General features: G+C 44.9%; 1 protein-coding gene across 2 annotated transcripts; it reads right to left on the reverse strand.

Moving 5' to 3' along the window:
* Nucleotides 1-3,952: 3,952 nt before the first annotated feature.
* On the reverse strand, nucleotides 3,953-20,339 carry SEC61A2 (SEC61 translocon subunit alpha 2). 2 transcript variants are annotated; one of them, XM_079992075.1, is made up of 12 exons: nucleotides 20,231-20,339; nucleotides 17,998-18,065; nucleotides 16,593-16,658; nucleotides 15,739-15,817; nucleotides 13,995-14,126; nucleotides 13,569-13,678; nucleotides 12,698-12,851; nucleotides 8,813-8,973; nucleotides 5,934-6,131; nucleotides 5,633-5,824; nucleotides 5,448-5,524; nucleotides 3,953-5,043 (listed from the first exon to the last, which is right to left on the reverse strand). In XM_079992075.1, the coding sequence occupies exons 1-12, from the start codon at nucleotides 20,235-20,237 to the stop codon at nucleotides 4,857-4,859; spliced, it is 1,431 nt and encodes a 476-aa protein (XP_079848201.1). In that variant the 5' UTR covers nucleotides 20,238-20,339; the 3' UTR covers nucleotides 3,953-4,856. The 2 variants fall into 2 exon arrangements, with proteins under 2 accessions (XP_079848201.1, XP_079848202.1); XM_079992076.1 differs by lacking the exons at nucleotides 15,739-15,817; nucleotides 16,593-16,658; nucleotides 17,998-18,065; nucleotides 20,231-20,339 and adding an exon at nucleotides 14,403-15,604.
* Nucleotides 20,340-21,474: the final 1,135 nt, after the last annotated feature.

A 21,474-nucleotide genomic window follows, 5' to 3' on the forward strand; every position in this document is an offset into this window, starting at 1 on the left:
CACAAAACCTTTTGAGCTAGTTCATGCAGACCTTTGTGGCCCTATGCAAGTTGCCAGTCTGGGTGGGGCCAAATTTGTGTTATCTCTGGTAGACGATTTCCCCCAAAATGGGTGGGTGCTCACTCTACAGCACAAAGGAGAGGCTGCTGCCTTGGTGAAAGACTGGATCCCTGCAGTTGAACTACAGTTCTGAGGGTCCAGAGCTTTCAATCAGATCATCACCAGGTTGGTGCTGCAGAACTTCTTCCACCAGAAAGGGATACGCCACAGGTTGACAGTTGTGCATTCTCCTCAGGAGAATGGGGTGGCAGAATGTCAGAACTGAATGCTGCAGGAGGCAACAGAAGCCAGTGCTTTTGGGCGGAAGCGTGGAAAGTCGTGAGCTTCACTTTGAACTGCTCATACAGTTCTGTAGTAGGGGCAACGCCCTATTTTCTGCTTCATGGTAAGAAGCCCAAGGTGCATTTCTTCTGTGTGTTTGGATGCAAGGCTTGGGTCCTTGTGCCAAAAGCCAAACGCATAAAGGGTTGCCCTAGGTCCCAAAGAATGATCTTTTGTGGGTATGAGCCGGGGACCAAGGGGTGGTTTGCTTATCCAGAAGGCAATCAGTCTAGGATTCTAGTCAGCAGGAGTGCTGAGTTCTGTGAGCAAAGTTGATGGACATGCATCCGTAGAAATCCAGACATTCTTTCAGAGTCTGCTTGACTCTGCTGAGAAGAGACAGAAACTGATCCTGCTGTTGAGGATAAGGTCCCTGACCAAGGGCAGGAACAGGAAAGGGCATATCCTAAAGCTGTTAAGCTAGAGCAAAGGAGTGCACCTTCATTGCCCACAGGTTCAGCTGAGTCCAGAAGGCACAGTAAGTCAAAGGGGCAGTCCTCTGAGGGCAAGGACACACTAGCTGGCCCTAGTGAGTCAGAGGGGGCAACTGGAGTAGTGCTCAGACGGTCAGCTCGTGCTACAAAGGGAAAACCACTTGAAAGGTTTGATGTCACTAGCTTGTGGGTTGCTTTGGCTCAATGTGAACCAGCTTTGAGGAGGTTCAGAAATTGCCTGAAGCAGAAGCCAGGAAATGGCAAGAGGCAATGAATAAACAGCTGAGCTCAATGGAGTCTCTAGGTGTGTTTTCTTATCACAACGCTTCCAGCAGGCAAGCAGGCCGTGAGCAGCCGTTGGGTTTACCGTCTTAAACCCACAGCAACTGGAGAACCACAGTACAGTGGTACCTCAGGTTAAGTACTTAATTCGTTCTGGAGGTCCATTCTTAACCTGAAACTGTTCTTAACCTGAAGCACCAGTTTAGCTTAATGGGGCCTCCCGCTGCTGCCGCGCCGCCAGAGCACGATTTCTGTTCTCATCCTGAAGCAAAGTTCTTAACCCGAGGTAATATTTCTGGGTTAGTGGAGTCTGTAACCTGAAGTGTATGTAACCTGAAGCATATGTAACCCGAGGTACCACTGTACAAGGCTAGGCTAGTAGCCAGAGTTTTCACGCAGCGGAAGGGGCTGCATTACACTGAAGTGTATGCTCCTACTTTCAGAAGTGAAACTCTGCATATGCTCTTAGCCGTTGCTGCACAGAGAGGTCATCAGGTGCATCACTTTGATGTGGATGTAACCTATTTGAACTCAGACCTAAAGGAGGATCTGTACATGCTTCCTCCAGGGTTTGAGGGCAATAGGCCAGATGCAGTGTGGAAGCTCCACAAATCCATTTACAGCCTGAAACAATCGGCCAGGAACTGTAACTAGTGTCTCAATGAAGCCTTGCAGGGCATGGGTTTCAAGAGGAGTCTTGCTGACAGCTGCCTGTACCTGAAAGGGTCAGGAGAGTCACAGGAGCTAGTATCGGTGTTTGTAGATGACATAATCTACGTGGCCAGGACTGAGAAATGGGTTCAAGGTTTTACCAAAGAGTTTGGGAAACGTTTCCAGCTCAAAAACCTAGGTCCAGTGAAAATTTACCTAGGCGTCCAGGTTGATAGAACCCAGGACGAAAGCTTCTCTCAGTCAGAAAGGCAAGATTGAGCAGTTGCTTGAGAAATTCAAAATGTCTGAATGTGCAGGGGTCAGAACACCCATGGAGACAAGCTACATGAAAGACAGTAAGCTTGGGGAACATGCTGAGTTCAAAAACACAGATCTTTCAGTCAGCTCTGGGTAGTCTGTTGTATCTCTCCCAGTGGAGCAGACCTGACAGCATTTGCTGTGAATCTGCTCAGCAGGGAGGCTACAAAGCCAAATGTGAGTGCCTGGAATGGTATCAAGAGGGTGCTGCGATACCTGCAGGATACCAAAGATTTCTGCCTCAAGCTGTCAGCTGAGGGTGAAGCACAGCTCACCTACTGGATGAATCTGGAAGACAGGAAGTCTGTGTCTGGAATGGTAATAAAGTTTGGGAAATCTCTAATTCGGTGGAAGTCCCAAATGCAAAGTCTCACTGTGCTTTCCTCTACTCATTGTTCAGTGAGTTGTCAGAACTCTGCAGGGAACTAGAGTTTTACACTTGTTTGGTTCAAGAAATCTGTGGGGATTGTTGTTTGCCCATCACTGGGAAGACAATCAACTCTATCTGAAGTTGGCAGAGTCTGGACAGTTCAAGTCCAGAACCAAACATTTAGACATACATTTCCAAAATGTGTGTCAGAGTGTCCAGACAGGCTTGCTGAAGCTGAAGTACTGTCCAAGCCAGCAGAATCTGGCAGATGGGTTTACTAAACCTTTGAGCTTCCAAAGACACAGTAAGTTCTGTGCAGGGTTGCTTTGGGGGTAAGTGATGTTGCTTGCATTCCCCCAGCAGTGCAGGACGAGAGGGGTCTGAGGAGAACCAGAGCTTATAAACAGCTCAGAGTCTGCATCCTGCCCACCGGGGTGGTCTCCATCCGGGGATCTGTTCTTTGTGTTCAGTCTGCTTTCGGTTTTGTCCGAGACTGGAGACAAGATGTCTCCTGAAGGTGTTGATTTATTGTTGCTGCTGTACATAAAGCTTCTTAGATTAGAGGAGAAGCCATGTACAGACTGTTTTCTGCATGCTCGCACACAAGAGCACACACTGTGTTTACTCTGCTACAAGTCCAGAAAAGCTGAATGGCAGTGGAAGCGAACAAGACTCATTCCTCATTACTTCACAGAGACTCCCATGCCATAGATACTGCACTGTTACAAACCAGGATAGTAGAACTCTGCTGTTAAAAACTTTTATGGACTAAACAGAAGGTGAGAAAGCTGTGGCAACACCAAATGTAATTTTACACACCTTGAGAGTAGCAAAATCAATTCTTGGCTTGGGGGCACATCAACTAGTTTAACAAAATAAAAATCATGGTAAAGCAATTTGCACATAGTAAGAACAAGTACCGGGGGACGCAGGTGGCGCTGTGGGTTAAAGCCTCAGCGCCTAGGACTTGCCGATCGAAAGGTCGGCGGTTCGAATCCCTGCGGCGGGGTGCGCTCCCGCTGCTCGGTTCCAGCGCCTGCCAACCTAGCAGTTCGAAAGCACCTCCGGGTGCAAGTAGATAAATAGGGACCGCTTACCAGCGGGAAGGTAAACGGCGTTTCCGTGTGCGGCTCTGGCTCGCCAGAGCAGCGATGTCACGCTGGCCACGTGACCCGGAAGTGTCTCCGGACAGCGCTGGCCCCTGGCCTCTTAAGTGAGATGGGCGCACAACCCCAGAGTCTGTCAAGACTGGCCCGTACGGGCAGGGGTACCTTTACCTTTACCTAAGAACAAGTACCAGAGCCCATAAATCTCTAGTGTAGAGGGGGAAAAAGGCTGTCTTCAACAAGCTAATCTCTCTTAGCCACAGTTTTTATAAATCCCAAATGAGAGGTAACACTGGCCCACCTTACAGGCTCTAGTAAAAGTATTTTCATCCAGCCAATGTTAAGTCCCTTGAGTTTAATGGGAGAGTTGAAAGTCTAGTAAGTAAAGCATCTTACACAACAAATAAAGCAACATTTTAATTAAATAAGTTTATTGTCTAATGTTTACACTGCTTACACTGCTGCCAAGAAGCACAATGATTTCTTTTTCAGCATGACTTGTTAATTTCCTCTGCTTTAAGACCTAGGGCTTTGGAAGAAGAAGGGGAGAAGTTTCAACAGTATTGATTCCCCCTGCTTCAAAGAACACATGGGTCTATAATAAGGCAAAGCAGCACTTAGAAGGCTGCTACTGGCTGCTGGGAATCTTGGATAAGGACTTCCAACCTTACTCCTCCCCTGTGCCTTCACAGATCCCAAATTTGCAAGTGAGATGATTAAACTTCTCAACCCCCCCCCCTCCTGGCTTCAAAGCATGGTGCTTGCAAGGGAACATGGCAAAGGCATCAGACACTGACCACACACCAGGAGAGTTGGAGTATGCAACAGGTCACATTTCTTTAAGTTGTATATCAAACGGAATTCATGTAAATATATATTTCAGGGGGTAAATTGCATGTACTTTTTAAAATAAGCTCAGGGATTCTCACATGTGGCCACTTGGAACTCTATTGTTGTGGTTCCCTTTTGCCAGTGTGTGCAGGTACATTCAAGCCTCGTGATGGAGTGTCCAAAGTGTTCTCTACTAGCAAAATGGGCATCTTTTGACTATTTCCACAGGAAGGCAGATGCACTATTTTCCAGCATCACAGGCAACAATGGAGATTTTTTTTGTATTTTTAACCCATGTAAACTATTCTTAAGGCAGCTGGAATAGAAGCTGCACACAGGCATTGTGCAATACCTATTATGAGAAACATGGCAAGTAGCACTTGGAACGGGGGTGAGGGCGGGACTGGCATTACTGGAATAAAAGATTGCATGTCATCAAAATACAGGAGTTTCTTTCTTACACGTCACATGGTATCTCAACATTTAGAAAAATAAAGCACCCACCCCTCCAACCTCTGCCTGTTCTTTGACAAATATCTCAAAATATTGATAAATAATGGTGACAGCAAGTAGAATGCCGGTGCCTGAGCCAATGGCACCAAGGAAGTCCGCTAAGACAGAGAGGGCCCCGATGCACAAGCCTCCAAATGCAGCGGCCGTGGGGATGTACCTGTGGGAGGAAATCACTTTTAATGTGGGCCTAGCAGGCTGAACTCATTCTTCTGCACAGGTAAGTGATTATGGCTTCAATCCTAACCCCCATCAAGTTAAACTAGACTCATGAAAATGAAAACACACCTCTTGATTCACCAGAGAGGCTGAAAAAGCTGTAGACTAGTTAATAACAGCCTGAGTTTGAATCATTTCTACCCACAAAGTCCTATATTTCTTTATGATTGTGACTGCAGAAACAAGGGGCCAGGTAGAGAGGCAGCAGGATTGAGCTGGAATGCATCTGTGTTCTGCCCCCAACATATAGTCCAAGCTTAAACATGCTTACTCAGAAGCAAGACCTGTTGGGTTCCATGATCTTACTCCTTAGTGGGTAAACTGGAAATTCACAGCAACTCTTACCTGTTTAATTCATGAACCATGGATGTATCCCTGTGGCCTCTCATCACCATTTGCTGTTCTTTCAGTTGCTTGGCAACCTGCAGAAACACGTGTATCAGGTGGCTGCAGTGTTCTGATAATTAGAAACTAGCCTTGTGCGAAGAACAGTAGCAAAGGTTTAGAGAACAGTCATGAAAAATACCTACATCTTTTGCAGATGATCCTGACACTTCAATCCACGTCTTGGAGAAAAATGCACAGGAACCCAACATAAATATGATATAAACAATTACATGGACAGGATCCTCAAATATAGCACCCATGGATTCTGGAGGCGAGAGGTAATAGCAGAGGCCTCCAACAGGGTAGGCACGTGCTGGACCACCACCAGTGACGTCCTGGAGAGGAAACAGTAAACACAGCAGCAGCATTAGTGCCCTTTGCGGATCAAAAGCTAACATACTGCTACTTGTAAAGGCAGCATTCTAGGAATGGGTGAATACTTACCGCCCACTGCCCAAGTAAGTTTACCAAGAAGTTGCCACTGAACCGCACAGACAGCATTTGAGAAATAACATAGAGGTTGGAAACTAAGGCAGACTGAAGAATGATGGGAATGTTGGAGGTGTAAAAGAGTTTGATAGGATAGCTACTGTATTGTCCGCGATATCGAGCAGACTTGATTGGGAGATCAACACGAAATCCCTTGGGGAGGAAAAAAGAAAAGTTAATCACTAAGCTATAAGAAAATCAGAAATGCATTCACTAAGAAGTCACAGAAATTGTTAAGTGGCTTGGAACTTTGGACTGGATTATTTGCATTTCTGTTACAATTAACCAGAACTGGCCATCTGTGATCCTGAGTCCAAGGATTTATCAGGTCATGCCTGCACATTGAAGTCTAGATGCCAGAAGCAAAGGTTTTGCATAGTTTTTTCAAATCAATATACAATTCCTCTGCTCTGCAATTAATTGTCATGAGCAGAACTTCTCTGTGGCCACTCTTTCACCCTCCATGTCCGAGTCCTCCATCCCTTCCCCATCCAGACCACTCCACATTTCAAATCTCCGCTGTCTTTTCGTAAGCTCTCTTGCTTCTACAGATGCACAATTGTGCCTCTCCTTTCTTTCTGCCCTTTTGCACTGTCACAATCGAGAATCCTCCCAGCTCAGCCGCTACATACAAGGACTCTTCTGCCTGCCCCATGCCTCTTTCCCCATGCTCAATCCCAATCAGAACCAGCTTTTGAACAAAGGAAACTTCTCAAAAGTTGTTTGTGGCATGGCACCAGACCCCACTTCTGTTTTAAATCAAGTCCCACTAGGTATGCCCAAGCACCCAGTATACTGACAACAGCTCTTCAGATCCTGACCCTCCTCTCCCTCTGCATTCTCCTAGTAAACAGTGGAACTTCAAATGAAATGGATCAGCAGTAGGTTCAGACACACAAAGAGGAAGTACTCATTCACACAAAGCATATTTAACTTCTACGGAACTGACTTCCACAGGATGTCTGATACCCAGTGGCTCATATGGCTTTAAAGGGAGATTAGAAAGATTAATGAAAGCTAGACACCAGAGAACACACAATGAAGGAAGAGTGTCATCTTCACACTCTGTGTAGCCAGATGTTACTGGGGTGCATGGAAGCAACATGGACTAGATGGAACCCTGTGGTTTGCTCCAGCAGGGGGTTCCTCACATTTTCAGAATCTAGCAACAAAGCTAACCATCACACAATTCTGTTATTTCCAACACCGACACATTTTATAATTATACAAGGAGTTCAGAGCAGCTTCCCATCCAACAGGGCCAAACCTGCTTAGCTTCAGCACTTAGGAGTGGGTCATGAACCTTCAAACCATCATCTGGGTCAAATCAAGCTGCACTCTATTTTAGAGACAGTTACAAAGCAAAGCTACAGTATCCAAAAGAAAACAGTCACCGGTGTTAACTACTGTGACACCACTCCAAATGAAAGTGTTGGTGCTGATCTTTAAAGCCCTCAAGAGCCTCAGCGCAGTGTACCTGAAGGAGTGTCTCCACCCCCATCGTTCCGCCCGGACACAGGTCCAGCGCCGAGGGCCTTCTGATGGTTCCCTCACTGCAAATAGTGAGGTTACAGGGAACCAGGCAGAGGGCCTTCTCGGTGGTAGTGCCCGCCCTGTGGAATGCCCTCCTATCAGATGCCAAGGAAATAACTATCTGACTTTTAGAAGACATCTGAAGGTACCCCGGTTTAGGGAAGTTTTTTAAGGTTTAATGCAAACTAAGTTTTTTAAGGCTTAATGCAAAATAGGGAAACTCGGCCCTCCAGATGTTTTAGGACTACAACTCCCATCATCCCTAGCTAACAGGACCAGTGGTCAGGGATGATGGGAACTGTAGTTTCAATACATCTGGAGGGCCGAGTTTGCCTGTGCCTGGTTTAAGGTTTTACTATGTTTTTATATATGCTGGAAGCTGCCCAGAGTGGCTGGGGCAAACCAGTCAGATGGGTGGGGTAGAAATAATGAATTATTATTATTACTATTACTATTACTATTATTATTATTATTATTATTATTGGCTTACTATGAGTTTTAACTCCTAAAAGACAGAGAAAAGAAGCTACTTGTGGGGATGTGTTTGTGTGTGTATGCTTTGGATCTCTATAATGTTTTTGTTTAATATGTTTCATAAGGCTTATTGCCTGAGGAAACAGCAGGAATTGGAATACTAGAAAAGTGGGAGAGAGATGGGAGGAGAAGCAACAGTGGGCTAGCCTGCAATGCCACAGAGCAGTGTGAGAGCACAGCCTCACAGAAACACCCAGGCAGTGTTGCAGCCTCATAGGGGCCTTGGCTGCTGAAAAGGATAGCAGCATTTGTTCGTTTTACCCAAAAGAACACAGTCTTGTTCATTTTATGCCAGATAAATTTATTACAGTGGTACCTCGAGTTACATACGCTTCAGGTTACAGATGCTTCAGGTTACAGACTCCACTAACCCAGAAATATTACCTCACATTAAGAACTTTGCTTCGGGATGAGCACAGAAATCATGCTCCGGTGGCGCAGCAGCAGCAGGAGGCCCCATTAGCTAAAGTTAATGGTTAAGAACAGTTTCAGGTTAAGAACGGACCTCCGGAACAAATTAAGTACTTAACCCGAGGTACCACTGTATTTTCTCAAACTAATTTAGAATAAAAATTATCCTAACAGAAGTTGTTTGCAAACTTGAAATGTGGCCTTCCTCCTGACCCAAATGCTACAGGGAACGTTCTGGTGCCTGGTGAGCTCTTCACAGATCCTTTAGGGCTGTTTAGGATGCTTAGACCACGGTTCCTTCTGTGAGGGAAAAATAATAGTTCTGTAGTAAGATGTACGCAGCAGACTTCACCTACCTGAAAATATATAACTACAGCAAACACAAAGACTGTAGCAATCAGATTCATAAGATTAGGCAAGTTCTGGCGGTAGAAAGCCTCCCGTAAAGCACGGACTTTGTCGGTTCGTGTAGCCAAAAGGTGGAACAACGCAATGACGGCACCTTCAAATTCAGTTCCTGTGTGTACCAAAAATAATAAACAGTAATCCCTATGAGATACAGACAGTACAAGCCTGGTGATTAATTTCACCAGGTGATAAACAAGATTATTTTTAATAAAAGATGGAAATGGAATTAACACAGAGAAAAAACTGCAAGGAATGAAATCTTACAAGGCACAGAATGCTAAAAAGGACTGCATACAAATAAAATAAATTGTGTTGAACTTCTGCAGGTATTACAAAAACCTCAAACATTACAACACATTTCTGTTTTTTAATGCAGAACATCATGCTTTTGTTTTATAGAATTTGGGTGTTGTAATCCAAAAAGTTACAACAACTCAGTGACTAGATTTGGACAACTGTATCTTGACTTACTTAGCTGAGGTATGAACAAGATGTCTGGCCATGCATGCAGCCTTTTGGCTCCACACTTTGGCCAAGCAAAAAATTCCCAGGAAGTTTCCCATTAATTCTAGCTTCCTGTTTCCTCTGAGCCAGGAAGCTGTGATTAAGAGCTCCAAGTAAAGGTAAGGTATTAAGCAAACTTCAAATGAAAGTGTAATATTCTAGCCTATTCCAAATCTATTCCCCATAATTTCTAATTCAATCAAAATGGGAAACATGACTAATGGAAGACTTCCTAGTTTGTTTTTGTGACCAAAAAGATTGTTGAGAGCTCAGATTAATAAGCAAATTAACAATGTCTAAATTGTGATAGTGTAAAGTCATAATTTACAAAATATTTGCCCCAAAAGAATTATTAGGGTGATGCATTTAAAAATAATAATATTTATTACATTTCTATAAAGCCCTTCATCTGAGGATCACAGGGCAGTTTGCAATATATATATGGCCCCCTGTTTAAAAGACCATAGATTGTTTAATTAGCTGAAGGCCTGAGAGAAGAGGTATGTTTTTGCCTGGCACCTAAAGAGACGTTCCATAGATGGGCAGCCACTGCAGAGAAGGCCCGTTCTCATGTTGCCACCCTCTGGACCTCTCAAGGAGGAGGCAGACAAAGAAGGGCCCCAGATAATGATTACAGGGTTTGGGTCAGTTCATATGGGGAGAAGCAGTCCTCGAGGTATTGCAGTCCTCAGCCATTTATGGCTTTATAGGTCAAAACCAGCACTTTGAATTAGGCCCAGAAACTAATTGGCAGCAACTGCAGTCGGGCCAGGATCAGTGTAATATGCCGAACCTCTCTTGTACCTGTGAGCAACTTGGCTGCCAAATTCCACACCAGCTGACATTTCTAAACTGTCCTCACAGGCAGCACCACATATAACACTGTGCAGTAATCTAACCAAGAGGTTACCAGAGTACAGAAAACAGAAGTTAGGCTATCCCTATCCAGATAGGGGCATAGCTGGGCCACCAACCAAAGCTGACGGAAGGCACTCCGGGCCACTGAGGCCACCTGAGCCTCAAGTGACTGCAGAGAATCCAAGAGTGCCCCCAACCTGTGTACCTGCTCCTTCAGAGGGAGTGCAACCCCATCAAGAGCAGGCAGCCTTCCCTCCATCCAGTCTAGGGAACCACCCACTAACAATGCCTCATAATTCACTTTTCTGGTGTTGCCTTCTTCCAGTCAACCTCCAACAGGGGTAAATAACTCTGCTGCATCTAAGCACTGGGTGCAATTTGCTCATTTACGTGACTGCCTAATTAAGAGGCATGCTCAGAACTCAGGGCTTCTCTGAGCTCAGATAACTCTTTCTTTTGCACACGCCAGAAGTAAACCTCTTGGTGTGCAAGAATGGAATATCCCCCTCTCCTTCCATTAACAAAAATAGTGTCCCTCAGCTATCAGTTGTCTGGAAAACAGAAGTGTTAGAGAGAAAATGCAGATAAGCAGAAGATGAAATAGTGTGGCACAGTAGCAGAAGCAAATCCAAGGAAATAAAAAATTCAGAAATCAGAAGGGAGAAACTCGCTCAGAGAGAGGGAACAGTTACAGAATCTGGGTTGCAATCCTGCATTGACTTAATTGTTTATGATTCCCACTGAGGTCAGCGGGACTTACCTAGGCACAAGTGATGATAGGATTGCCCCTTTGGATTTAAAAGTTATGCTAGATGCTAACCTCTCAGCACAAAAGGGCACTGCTTCTCTACAGGTAGGCCACGACTCTGCAGCTGAAGCTGGAGAGGCTAAAACAAATGAAGTTAACATTTCTGTACTGCAGATTTCCAGGCAGACTTTTGGCACAGCAACCAAGATACCCCATCTACGGGATTATTCTTTCATCAGAAAACAGCAACTGTGCCACAGTATTTCCATTCAGCATATATTACATAAATGAACAGATCATAAATCACAAAAGGAATTTTGTTCCAGACTCTGGGAAGCTCCAGAAGTTTCACTGTGGTGGGAGGCCTCACCACACATGCACAGCAACCTTCTGCTCTGACACGATGTGATGACATGGCAGGCACAATGAGACAGCCTTCTGGACAGCGAGTCTGCCAGAGTATGTTAAGAAACCCAGATCAATTTTGCCTCCCGCCCTGCAAAAAATAATAATCAAAAACCTGCTGCCTCCTTATCCTTTTGCAGCAGAAAATAAAGCATGCATAGTGACGTAAGATAGCGCTTCCCAATTACCGTATTTTTCACCCTATAGGATGCACTTTTTCCCCTCCAAAAATGAAGGGGAAATGCGTGTGCGTCCTATGGGGTGAATGCAGGCTTTCGCTGAAGCCTGGAGAGCGAGAGGGGTCAGTGCGACCCCTCTCGCTCTCCAGGCTTCAGGAGAGCCGCAGCGCCAGCCCCACAAGGTCGGGGGACAGCGGGGAGGCGGAACGTCGCCATCCCGCTGTCTCCCGATGTGGTTTGGAGGCTGACGGCGGGGAGACGCGTGCTTCTCCCGGCAGCCAGCCCCGCAATCTCCGGGGACAGCTGGGAGGCGCAGCGCGTCTTCCCGCTGTCCCTGGACCTGGTCTGCAGGTGGGCAGCGGGGAGAAGGGCGCTTCTCCCCGCTGCCTGCCCCGCAAGCTCCGGGGACAACTGGGAGGCGCAGCGCGTCCTCCCGCTGTCCCCGGACCTGGTCTGCAGGCGGGCAGTGGGGAGAAGAGCACTTCTCCCCGCTGCCGGCCCCACAAGCGCCTGGGGGGGGGGGAAATAAATTTTTTTTCTTTATTTCCCCCCCAAAAAACTTGGTGCGTCCTATGGGCCGGTGCGTCCTATGGGGCGAAAAATACGGTAGCTAAGTGCTGGGGACCTCACTTTTCAAAAGCCAAGCCATGGACCCCCTACTTTTAAAAATGTTGGTATCTCTGTGGTAGTTTTTGTTATGTGCATGGTGCCACCATATCCTCCAACATGTCCCAGAGCAAAACTGGGTCACGCATCTTCTGGGCTCCTGCATGTGTCAGGCAACCTGTGCGAGAAGACAGCACCCCAAAACGGGGTGTCCTGGGCAGCTGGTGGGTATGTGCCACAGACCTCCTGGGTGTGTTACATGGACCCCTGGGGTCCGCAGGCCACCAACTGGGAGCCAGTGATCTGGGATATTTCACTGTTTGTGGTTATGAAGAGATTATTCTAATATCACATCTTATAAAAGTTCATTTGGTGCAAAGCTTGTGCCTTCACTATGCCATGTCTTCATTTGGTTCCCCATCAGCTGATCTCACCCACTCTGACATCCATGGTCACTCACTATATTAACCTAAAGAAAGCAGCTGACAAGCATGCATTTGGTCAAAAGGTCAGATTTTCAAAGTGTACTATACCTCTGCCAGTGTTAATAGTTGTAGGACTGAAAGCCTTCCAGACAATGGTTTCACAGATGTTGGTAGCAATAAAGAGGGAAATCCCAGAGCCCAAGCCATAACCTTTCTGCAAGAGCTCATCTAGTAGCAGCACTATCAAGCCAGCAACAAACAACTGTGGGTGAAAAACACCAAAAGATCCACAAAAGTGGTTTAATATCTGATTTGCGTTGTTCAAAAGTGGGCCACATTTGCTATCAGAGTTGCAGTTCCTCCTTCTGTCATTCCAGTTGAGTAAAGGAAGTAACAAAAACCTCTGGAATCATCACTAAAATGTATGCTGCAATTCTTAGCATAGATGCTTGAAAGAAAATCTCACCAACAAGAATAGTACCAAAATCAGAGGAGCTAATAAGCACTGTCAAAACAAAGAATGGTGTATTATCAAAAATAAAGATAGTTAATTGACTCCTGGTTGTTCATTGGGAAGTGCAAGTAGTTTTTTTTTTAAAAAAAGATCTTATATCTGAAAATATTTGACATTTTGTTTTTACATATGCCTTGGTCAAATCCCCTTAATAGCACAAAGAAAATAATTATAGAATATTATCTAGCTGGTACAGCACCTTGGTGAGTGATCTGAGAGAAGGTACAAAATAAATTAGAACTTTTAAGGAAGTTTTGTTTCCCTTTATTAGTATACTGATTGAGGGACATATAGTTGATTTGAATTTATTTTTAATAATGAAAAAATATTTTTTTATTTAACAAAATTTATATACCACTTCATTGTAATAAAAGCTTTAAGCGGTTTACAAGAAATGTTAAAATTAACAATTAGAACCAGTTACAAAGAATTATTAACTATACTTAGAGTATTCAGAAGGCGTACCTGAATTATAATCAGGAGACAAATTCCAGCCCCCATTTCTGCAGGATCTCCATACATCCCAGTCATGACATACACAATTGCTTGCCCAATAGTAATTATCATTCCAAACACTGAAACAACAACAAAAGAGGCAGGCATTCCCTGCTTGTATGACCTAACAGACATAAGTAAAGTTTGATTTGATTTTGATTTAAACTGTCTATTCTGCTTTTCCAACAATAAATGTTGAATGCAAAGCAGCTCAAAATAATCACAAAAGCACTGAAATCAACAAACATTACAATCACTATACTATCAGACACAATCACATATAAATAAAGCAAACAACAACAGATTCATCAAAATGGTTACTACAATTCAATAGAGCATAGAGCATTAGCTAAGAAAAAAGGAAGTTTCCATTATGGCAAAGATATTAATACTCACACTTCTGAGCGCCATTAAAAAGGGCTCTGTCTTTTGGTGTGTCACCAACTTCAATGATCTTGGCTCCAGCCAGTAACTGCATAATTAAACCAGATGTCACAATGGGAGAGATACCTAGCTCCATCAACGTGCCTGCAAACGAGAAGATACTCTTAACAATAGTGTAAACTAATACAAAGACTTCTTACAATTCCTTAAATACTCCAAAGTCTCATTTCCCCACTAGCATTGTCTTTCAAATATAATTGGTCACATACCTAACCATAGTGCTGGGCTTTAAACACTGCATCCAGAGTGCTTGCAGTATTAAACAGTATTAAGGGTGGAAGAGTATTTCCACAAATAACATTAGCTGCTCTTAAAGGCACAAGAGAGCACACTAATTTAGTACAAATTAGAAATAAATACCTTCCCTCCAGGTCTCCTAGACAATATCAAGATTCAACTGTACAGTGTCTTTAGGATGGCTCGTATTATCTGGAATGGGCTGGATAATCTCTTTCTCTCCATGGCCTCATTTTGAGAATTCCTTGCTCTGCACTACATAGTTAAAATCAGAAATCTTACACAAGAAATGGGAGTCAGATGTGGCACTTTCAGAAATATAAGTCACATACACACACCCAGTTGACAGGTTCAGCAGGTGGCTTCACTAGCTACTGGATTTGCAAGAGCCCACTTGGGGAAACAGAGAAAAGAGAATGCCCCCCCCCCCAAAAAAGTGGTCTTCCAAGTAAAACTAGCGGCTGACCCTGTCTCCAAGAGACCTGCACTGATGGTATATATACATACATACATACGTACACACTGTGCTTTTTCCTGGGGGGACACAAGGGTACGCACACCCCTAAACATTTTGTAAATCTAAGTTTGGCCTCATTGAGGGGCAGTATTTCAAAATGAGTAGGAAAATGAGAAAACCCCTGAACATTTTTTTAGAAAAAAGCACTCTGTGTGTGCACGCGCTATAGCAAGTGGTCTTCCAAGTAAAATTAGCTGCTGACCATGTATCCAAGAGATCTGCAGTGATAGGGAGAAAAACATTTTGCAAAATATAGGTAAAAATTATTCACATACCAAAATACAGTAATTTTGAAACCCATCAAGTACTTTCCAAACTCTAACAAAACTCACTATTTAGCTTCTCAGTACCAAAGACCAAAGACCAATGCAAATTGTAATTTCAAGATAAAAAGAGCACTTGTCAATTGCACATTCTCATTGATGTGACCCCAATTACCATACTTCTCCATCTATAAGACACCCCCTTGTATAAGGGACCCCCCCATTATGGAGGACTAAATTTTAAGAAAATGAGGGGAGATGGCCCAAAGTTGTTGAGCCTCTCCCCCCACAAAGCTGCAGACAGGAAACACTCCCTAGATCGTTTCCCACGGGAAGCGGCAGCGGGGGAAGTTGCGCTCCCTCCAGCCATCCGGTTTGCAGGAGCGCAACCTCCCCTGATGCCGCCATGTGTGGGAAACGATCCAGGGAGCGCTTCCCATGTGCAGCAGCATCCAGTGAATTTGTGCTCCTGCCAAAGAGCTGGCTGGTGGCGCACCGCTTCTCCCCCCCACCATGCCACTATCCATGTATTGGACGACCCTGGCTTTTTGACGTGATTTTCGAGTTACAAAACCTCATCCAATACACGGAAAAATACGGTATGTGCACCATGAGCCATCTCCAGACGGTAAACCAAAGCCAGAGAAAAGACAGCAGGAGAGATGATTAGAACCCTGACCTCTGTTTGATGCGAGAATGACTCTCATCCAGTAGAAAGGATCTGCGGAGTCGGAGGACATTATTCCAAACAATGGTATCTGCAAGATTCATAGCAACATTACACTTAAAATATATAAATGAGGGAATCCCCTCCCCCCACACCACCACCCATCATCCATTTGTTGAACACAGACAAATATAATACTGCAATAATCAGCAGTTGACTTCAAGACTCTCTCAAGCATATGGTTGCTGGTTAAAGCTTGAAAACAATGTAAACCTATACATGTCTACTCAGGTGAGCTTAATAGGACTTCCTCCCAAGTAAGAGGATACAGGATTGTGACCTGAAACAGCCCCAACAGAAAGAATGTTAAAAGCCCCAGGTTATTTTCAAGCCAATATCATAATTCTTTGTGTGAATAATTCACTGAGCTTTTTTCTTTTCTTTTAAAATGTGAATTGTTGGTTGTTTCTAAGAGGGTGCTTTACTTAGAATCATAGAATCATAGAGTTGGAAGAGACCACAAGGGCCATCGAGTCCAACCCCCTGCCAAGCAGGAAACACCATCAGAGCACTCCTGACATATGGTTGTCAAGCCTCTGCTTAAAGACCTCCAAAGAAGGAGACTCCACCACACTCCTTGGCAGCAAATTCCACTGTCAAACAGCTCTTACTGTCAGGAAGTTCTTCCTAATGTTTAGGTGGAATCTTCTTTCTTGTAGTTTGGATCCATTGCTCCGTGTCCGCTTCTCTGGAGCAGCAGAAAACAACCTTTCTCCCTCCTCTATGTGAAATCCTTTTTTTCTGCATGGCAATAACCCTTACTGTCTCCAGCCGTGTGTGCCAGTTATTACCACATTGATACTTACCTGGCAGCATACTAGAAAAATGAAGAGGGTGATAGCTGTCCATAAAACCTTTTCTCTGAACTGAATCTGCAGAGCACAATGAAAAAGAAAGAAAAAGGGAAAAAGAGAAGTCTGGGAGGCCAATAGTATAGCGAACATATAATAAAGCAGCCCTAACTGGCAATTTAAGGCAGACTTGTATTTAGACACTGGCATGCAAGTAACCAGGGTAGTCTCTCCATATGTCTGTCCAGCACAGAAGGACACAGCTCTCCATCTCTCCTCTGCCAGCCCCCAAGAGGTCAATCCATATGTTCTGTGGCTTAGTAACCTCCATGGGCTTGATTGCAAGGCTATACTATCAGGGGTATACAGTATTCACATTTCACCAGTCCAGAAGGTATGTACAAGCTCTGACATGGCAGCTAACTTGCGTATCTCCAATACTGAGGAGAGACAATGTCTGTCCTTCCAAAGTGGCAAAGGAACAGGAAGCACTAACAGTTTGCACGTCCTGTTGTACAACAACAATACATCTGACCCTTAAGTTCTTACTTAAGGGGCAAAGTAAAATGCTTATTCCACTGGACTCATTGGGCTAGGCACTGCAATCTAGGTAGGCATATCTACTCAGAAGTCATGCCCATTAGTTCAATGGGGCTTACTCTCAGATGTAATCAAAACCCCCAAGTCAGCTATGATGAGGCTTGATGGTGTGACAGAGCCAGGGGGGCATCCACAGTCCTGCCACTCATGCCAATGAAAGTGGAATGTGAGGAGAACAGGAATAAATGCTTCTTTGACATACCAGGTCCCAAAATGGCACAGTGAAGAGGCTCGGAAGAAGCCCATTGTAGTCACAGGACAACAGCAAGTCCAGCTCAGGATCCTGTAGCTTGTGCCCACAGAGTGGCTTCTCTCCCCACCCTGGCTAGAGCAGGGACATTGCATCTCTGTTTGGGAGCAGTGCTCCCTAGCTGGCAGAGCTGAGTAGGGTTTGGAAGAGGGACACTCAACCTCATCCCAACCACCTCCAGTATGGAGGCCTGTGGGTTGGGACTGCTCTGTTGGTTGTGACCAATGTTTGCTAGATTGTGCTCTGTGTAACTAGACCAAAGTAAACATAGGGCTACACCAATGGAACATGTCAGCACCTAAACAATCACTTCAACAGAGGGATTTTTACACATTTAGATTTTTGAAGAACACAACTTGCATCCCCAAATACAAACTTTGTCACAATGTCAAGCAAACTAAAGGCCTGTATACAGTATTCCGAAGAGCCAGAAAAACCTAAATAGGTAGTACATAGCCTAAAGAAACTACATGATCTCAAGAATGTTTACTCAAAGAAACCCCACTGTGTTAATTCAAAATGCATTTGATCAACATTGCACAAATAAGGGACACCATGATGTGCACTTACTTTTCTTTCTGGCTTCTGGATTTCCGGAAGAACAGCACAGAATGGCTTAATAACTTCTAGAAATTTGACTGTTAAAGAAGAGAAATATTAAAACAGCAGAATGTAGGTTTTGACCAGTCCAAGAAAACATTTCAATTTCTCATACTAGTGTATGTTCCTGACTGCAAATATATGCCCTGGTTTGATGGGGGGACGGGATGGGATAGAATCCCTATTTTCATCAGCTCTATCTTATATATTAGTGAAATAGAACTTTGGCCACAAACTAGGTTATACACTTTTTAAAAAGTGAAAACTCAAATCCTTTGTATGCTAATTTGTGAGTGCATTTAACTGAATTCAATATAACTTACTTCCAAACAAACAAATAAACACACACAGGAACAGGATGCTGGTCACAGTGGGAGAATTAAGCATATACTTAACTCTCCCCCATTGAACTCAAAAGGACTTAAGAGTGACCTAATCTTTCTCATCTCTCAAAGTTGGGATGAGGGAGGTAAGGATCCATCCGTCTTCTGAGCTGGATCCAGTTTCCCACCCCTGATCTAAGCAAAGGTGAGCAGCTTTTGCCAGCCTGGTGCCCTGTAGTTGTTTTGTACTACCATCAGCTGATGGGAGTTGTAGTTCAAAACATCTGATTGAGAAAGTAGTCCATTGTCTACCCTGGATGGGGCTGCCCTCTCCTAGGAGCAGGTTCACAGCGGGGGGGGGGGGGTGCTTCTGGATCCATCTTTGTCACTGGCCTCTGTGGCTAGAAGCATTTTTTACTAGCATTGACTGGTAGGATCATTCCTGGACCAGGAAAGATCAGCCACAGCAATTCATGCACTGGTTACATCAAGACTGGATTACTGCAAGGCGCTTTATGTGGGGCTTGCCTTGCGCTTGATCTGGAAGCTGCAGTCAGTGCAGAATATTGCAGCACTACTGCTGACAGGAGTGAGACCCCATCAGCATGGAACACCTGTAACTCAGAGATCTCCACTAGTTGCCAGTTTGCTACCAGGCCAAGTTCAAGGTGTTACTGTTAGCATATAAAGCCCTGAACAACTTGGCATTACTTTACCGGAGAAATCACCTGACTCAAAATATGCCCACTTCATCACTTCAATCTGCAGAAGTTGTACTGTTACTGCTGCCACATAATAGTATTTGTTCTGCATTTATAAGAAACAATCTTTTAGTGTGGCAGCACCAAAACTTTGACACTCCCTGACTCTTAACATCAGGCAAATGACTTCATTGTACTCTTTTCAGTGCCTGCTAAAACATTTTGTTTAGATAAGCCTACCTAGATATGTAGGACGTTGTTGTGTTTTAACCTGTTATTAGTTTATCACTGATTTTAATTTTTTGTAATATTTTAGTCGTTTTCAGCTGTTTTTACCAATGATTTTATTTAATTCTTTTTGTAAACTGCTTAGAGGTTGTTCAGAATCAAGCCTTGTATAAATTTTAAGAAATAAATAATATGAAATAATTGAAACATCACAATCTGTAAGATTAACATCACAATTTGCAAGATGGTTGTGAGCTAAAACATTTCTTTTCCACTTGAGATGCTTATGAAGAAGATAATTTATTAAATTTGTAGACCACCCTATAGCCATAGATCTCAGGGCGTTTTACAATGTATCGTATATGATATGCATCTTCAAATATCTAAAGGGCTGTCACATGGAAGATGGAGCAAGCTTGTTTTCTCTTGCTCCAGACTCGAGTCTAGAATCCAAAACAATAGATTCAAGTTACAAGAAGAGATTCTGACTAAACATCAAGAAGAATTTTCTGGCAGAAAGAGCTGTTGGTCGGTAGAGAAGACTTTCAGAAGTGGTGGTTGACTCTTCTTCCTTGGGGATTTCTAAGCAGAGGCTAAATGTCCCCCGTCCAGCATGACTTAGCTGAGATTCCTGAACTGCGGGGTGGGGGTGGGGGCTGGACTAGATGCCCCCTGGGGTCCCTTCCAACTCCACGATGCTCCAGACTGTTGCCTCGCTCATTCTTGCCCCGTTTCCCCTTTGGCCCTTTTTGCATTTCCGCTTCGGAGCCCTGCGCGGGGGGGGGGGGCTGCGGGGCCCAGAAGGGGCTCCTCTCGCCCCCGCGCAGCCCAGGAGGCGCCGCCGCCCCCCCGCCCCCCCGCCTCCGAGGCAGCCGCGCAGGACCAGAAGCCGCCGGCCAGGACGCCCCCCCTCCGGCCCCCGGCCCGCTCCCTCCCGGCCCGCCGACTCACTTCCCATGCTGGCGGAGGCGGCGCCCGGAGGAGGAGGAGGCCCCCCCCGCACCCACCTCGCCGCCTCCGCCCCGCCCACGTGACCAGTGACGCCTTTTTCCTGCGCGACCGAAACTCCGGCCACGTAGAGCCACGCAAAGCGGAGAGTCACGCCCCCTCGCTTCCTTCCTTCCTTTATTTATTTATTTACTATTCAGTTTGAGGGGCGCTTTTATTTATTTGTTTAACTTGACGGGATTTTTTTTTCATTCATTTATCCGCTCCAAACCGGTGCCAAACTGCTGCAGTTGTTTTCAGCCTTTTGCTGCGAAAACTGCGCGTTTTGAAGTGTCCCACCGACTGAGAAATTCTGAATTAAACTTATCATCCCAAAGCCTAGACCATAAAATTCCTATCACACTCCAAAGTGTGGCAACAATTTTGCCGCGAAAACACGAGGTTTTACAGTAGGGGTCAGCAAACTTTTCCATCAGGGGGCCGATCCACTGGCGCTCAGCCCTTGTGGGGGGCCGGACTATATTTTGAAAAAGAGAAATACCCGGCAAGCCAGTCCCGCTGCTGCCTCCGGACCTGAAGGAGGAACGCACTCTGCGCGCTCACCGGCCTTGTTGACGAGCAGCCAATCCGAAGCCGCGCCAGCGTTGCGGAAGTCAGTCCCCACGCGGCGAGGCGTCCGCAGCAAGTGGGGGCGGCAGGGTCCGCGGGCCTTAGTTTGCCAACCCCTGTTTTACAGCACCCCACCACAGAATAGCATTGAGCAAATTCTACTTGTGGCAGTGGCCCAAAGGCCCACAATAAATGTCATAATGTGTACCCCTGTAAATCCTTGAGTGCTTCCAATAGAGATGTTGTGGTTGCCTGTTACTTTATGAAACTGATGATTTTGCAAGTTGCCCCCCCACCCCCAAAATTGGGGCAGAAATACAGCTAACATGTGAATCACAAAGATACAGCTCAAAGCTAGAACATAAGTTGCTACATGGTGCAAATGGCTACACGTAATATAGGTTCCCAACATGCACACTAATACAATGTAATAGAACCCGGTGGGAATCAGAGCATAATCAGCAGAAATTACCAGTGCCTGTTGTGCATGTGTGTTAAACATGAAATGAGGTAATGATGTATGTTTGGTGGAAATTGAAATGCTTTGTTTGAAATCTTATAAATACCACTGCCTGGACCACTGGGCAGGGTTGCAGATTTGTGGAATGATCCGACTGTAACCTTTTGTAAGCTTTGCA

Source organism: Podarcis cretensis, assembly GCF_951804945.1.
Source record: "Podarcis cretensis genome assembly, chromosome: 10".
Lineage (NCBI taxonomy): Eukaryota > Metazoa > Chordata > Lepidosauria > Squamata > Lacertidae > Podarcis > Podarcis cretensis.

What these genes read in the sequence shown, in the direction of transcription:
- SEC61A2 (XM_079992075.1), bottom strand. An exon ending in TCCAGAAGCCAGAAAGAAAA is followed by an intron (nt 16,659 to 17,997) that starts GTAAGTGCACAT and finishes TGTGCTCTGCAG; the next exon opens with ATTCAGTTCAGAGAAAAGGT. An exon ending in TTTTTCTAGTATGCTGCCAG is followed by an intron (nt 15,818 to 16,592) that starts GTAAGTATCAAT and finishes TGAATCTTGCAG; the next exon opens with ATACCATTGTTTGGAATAAT.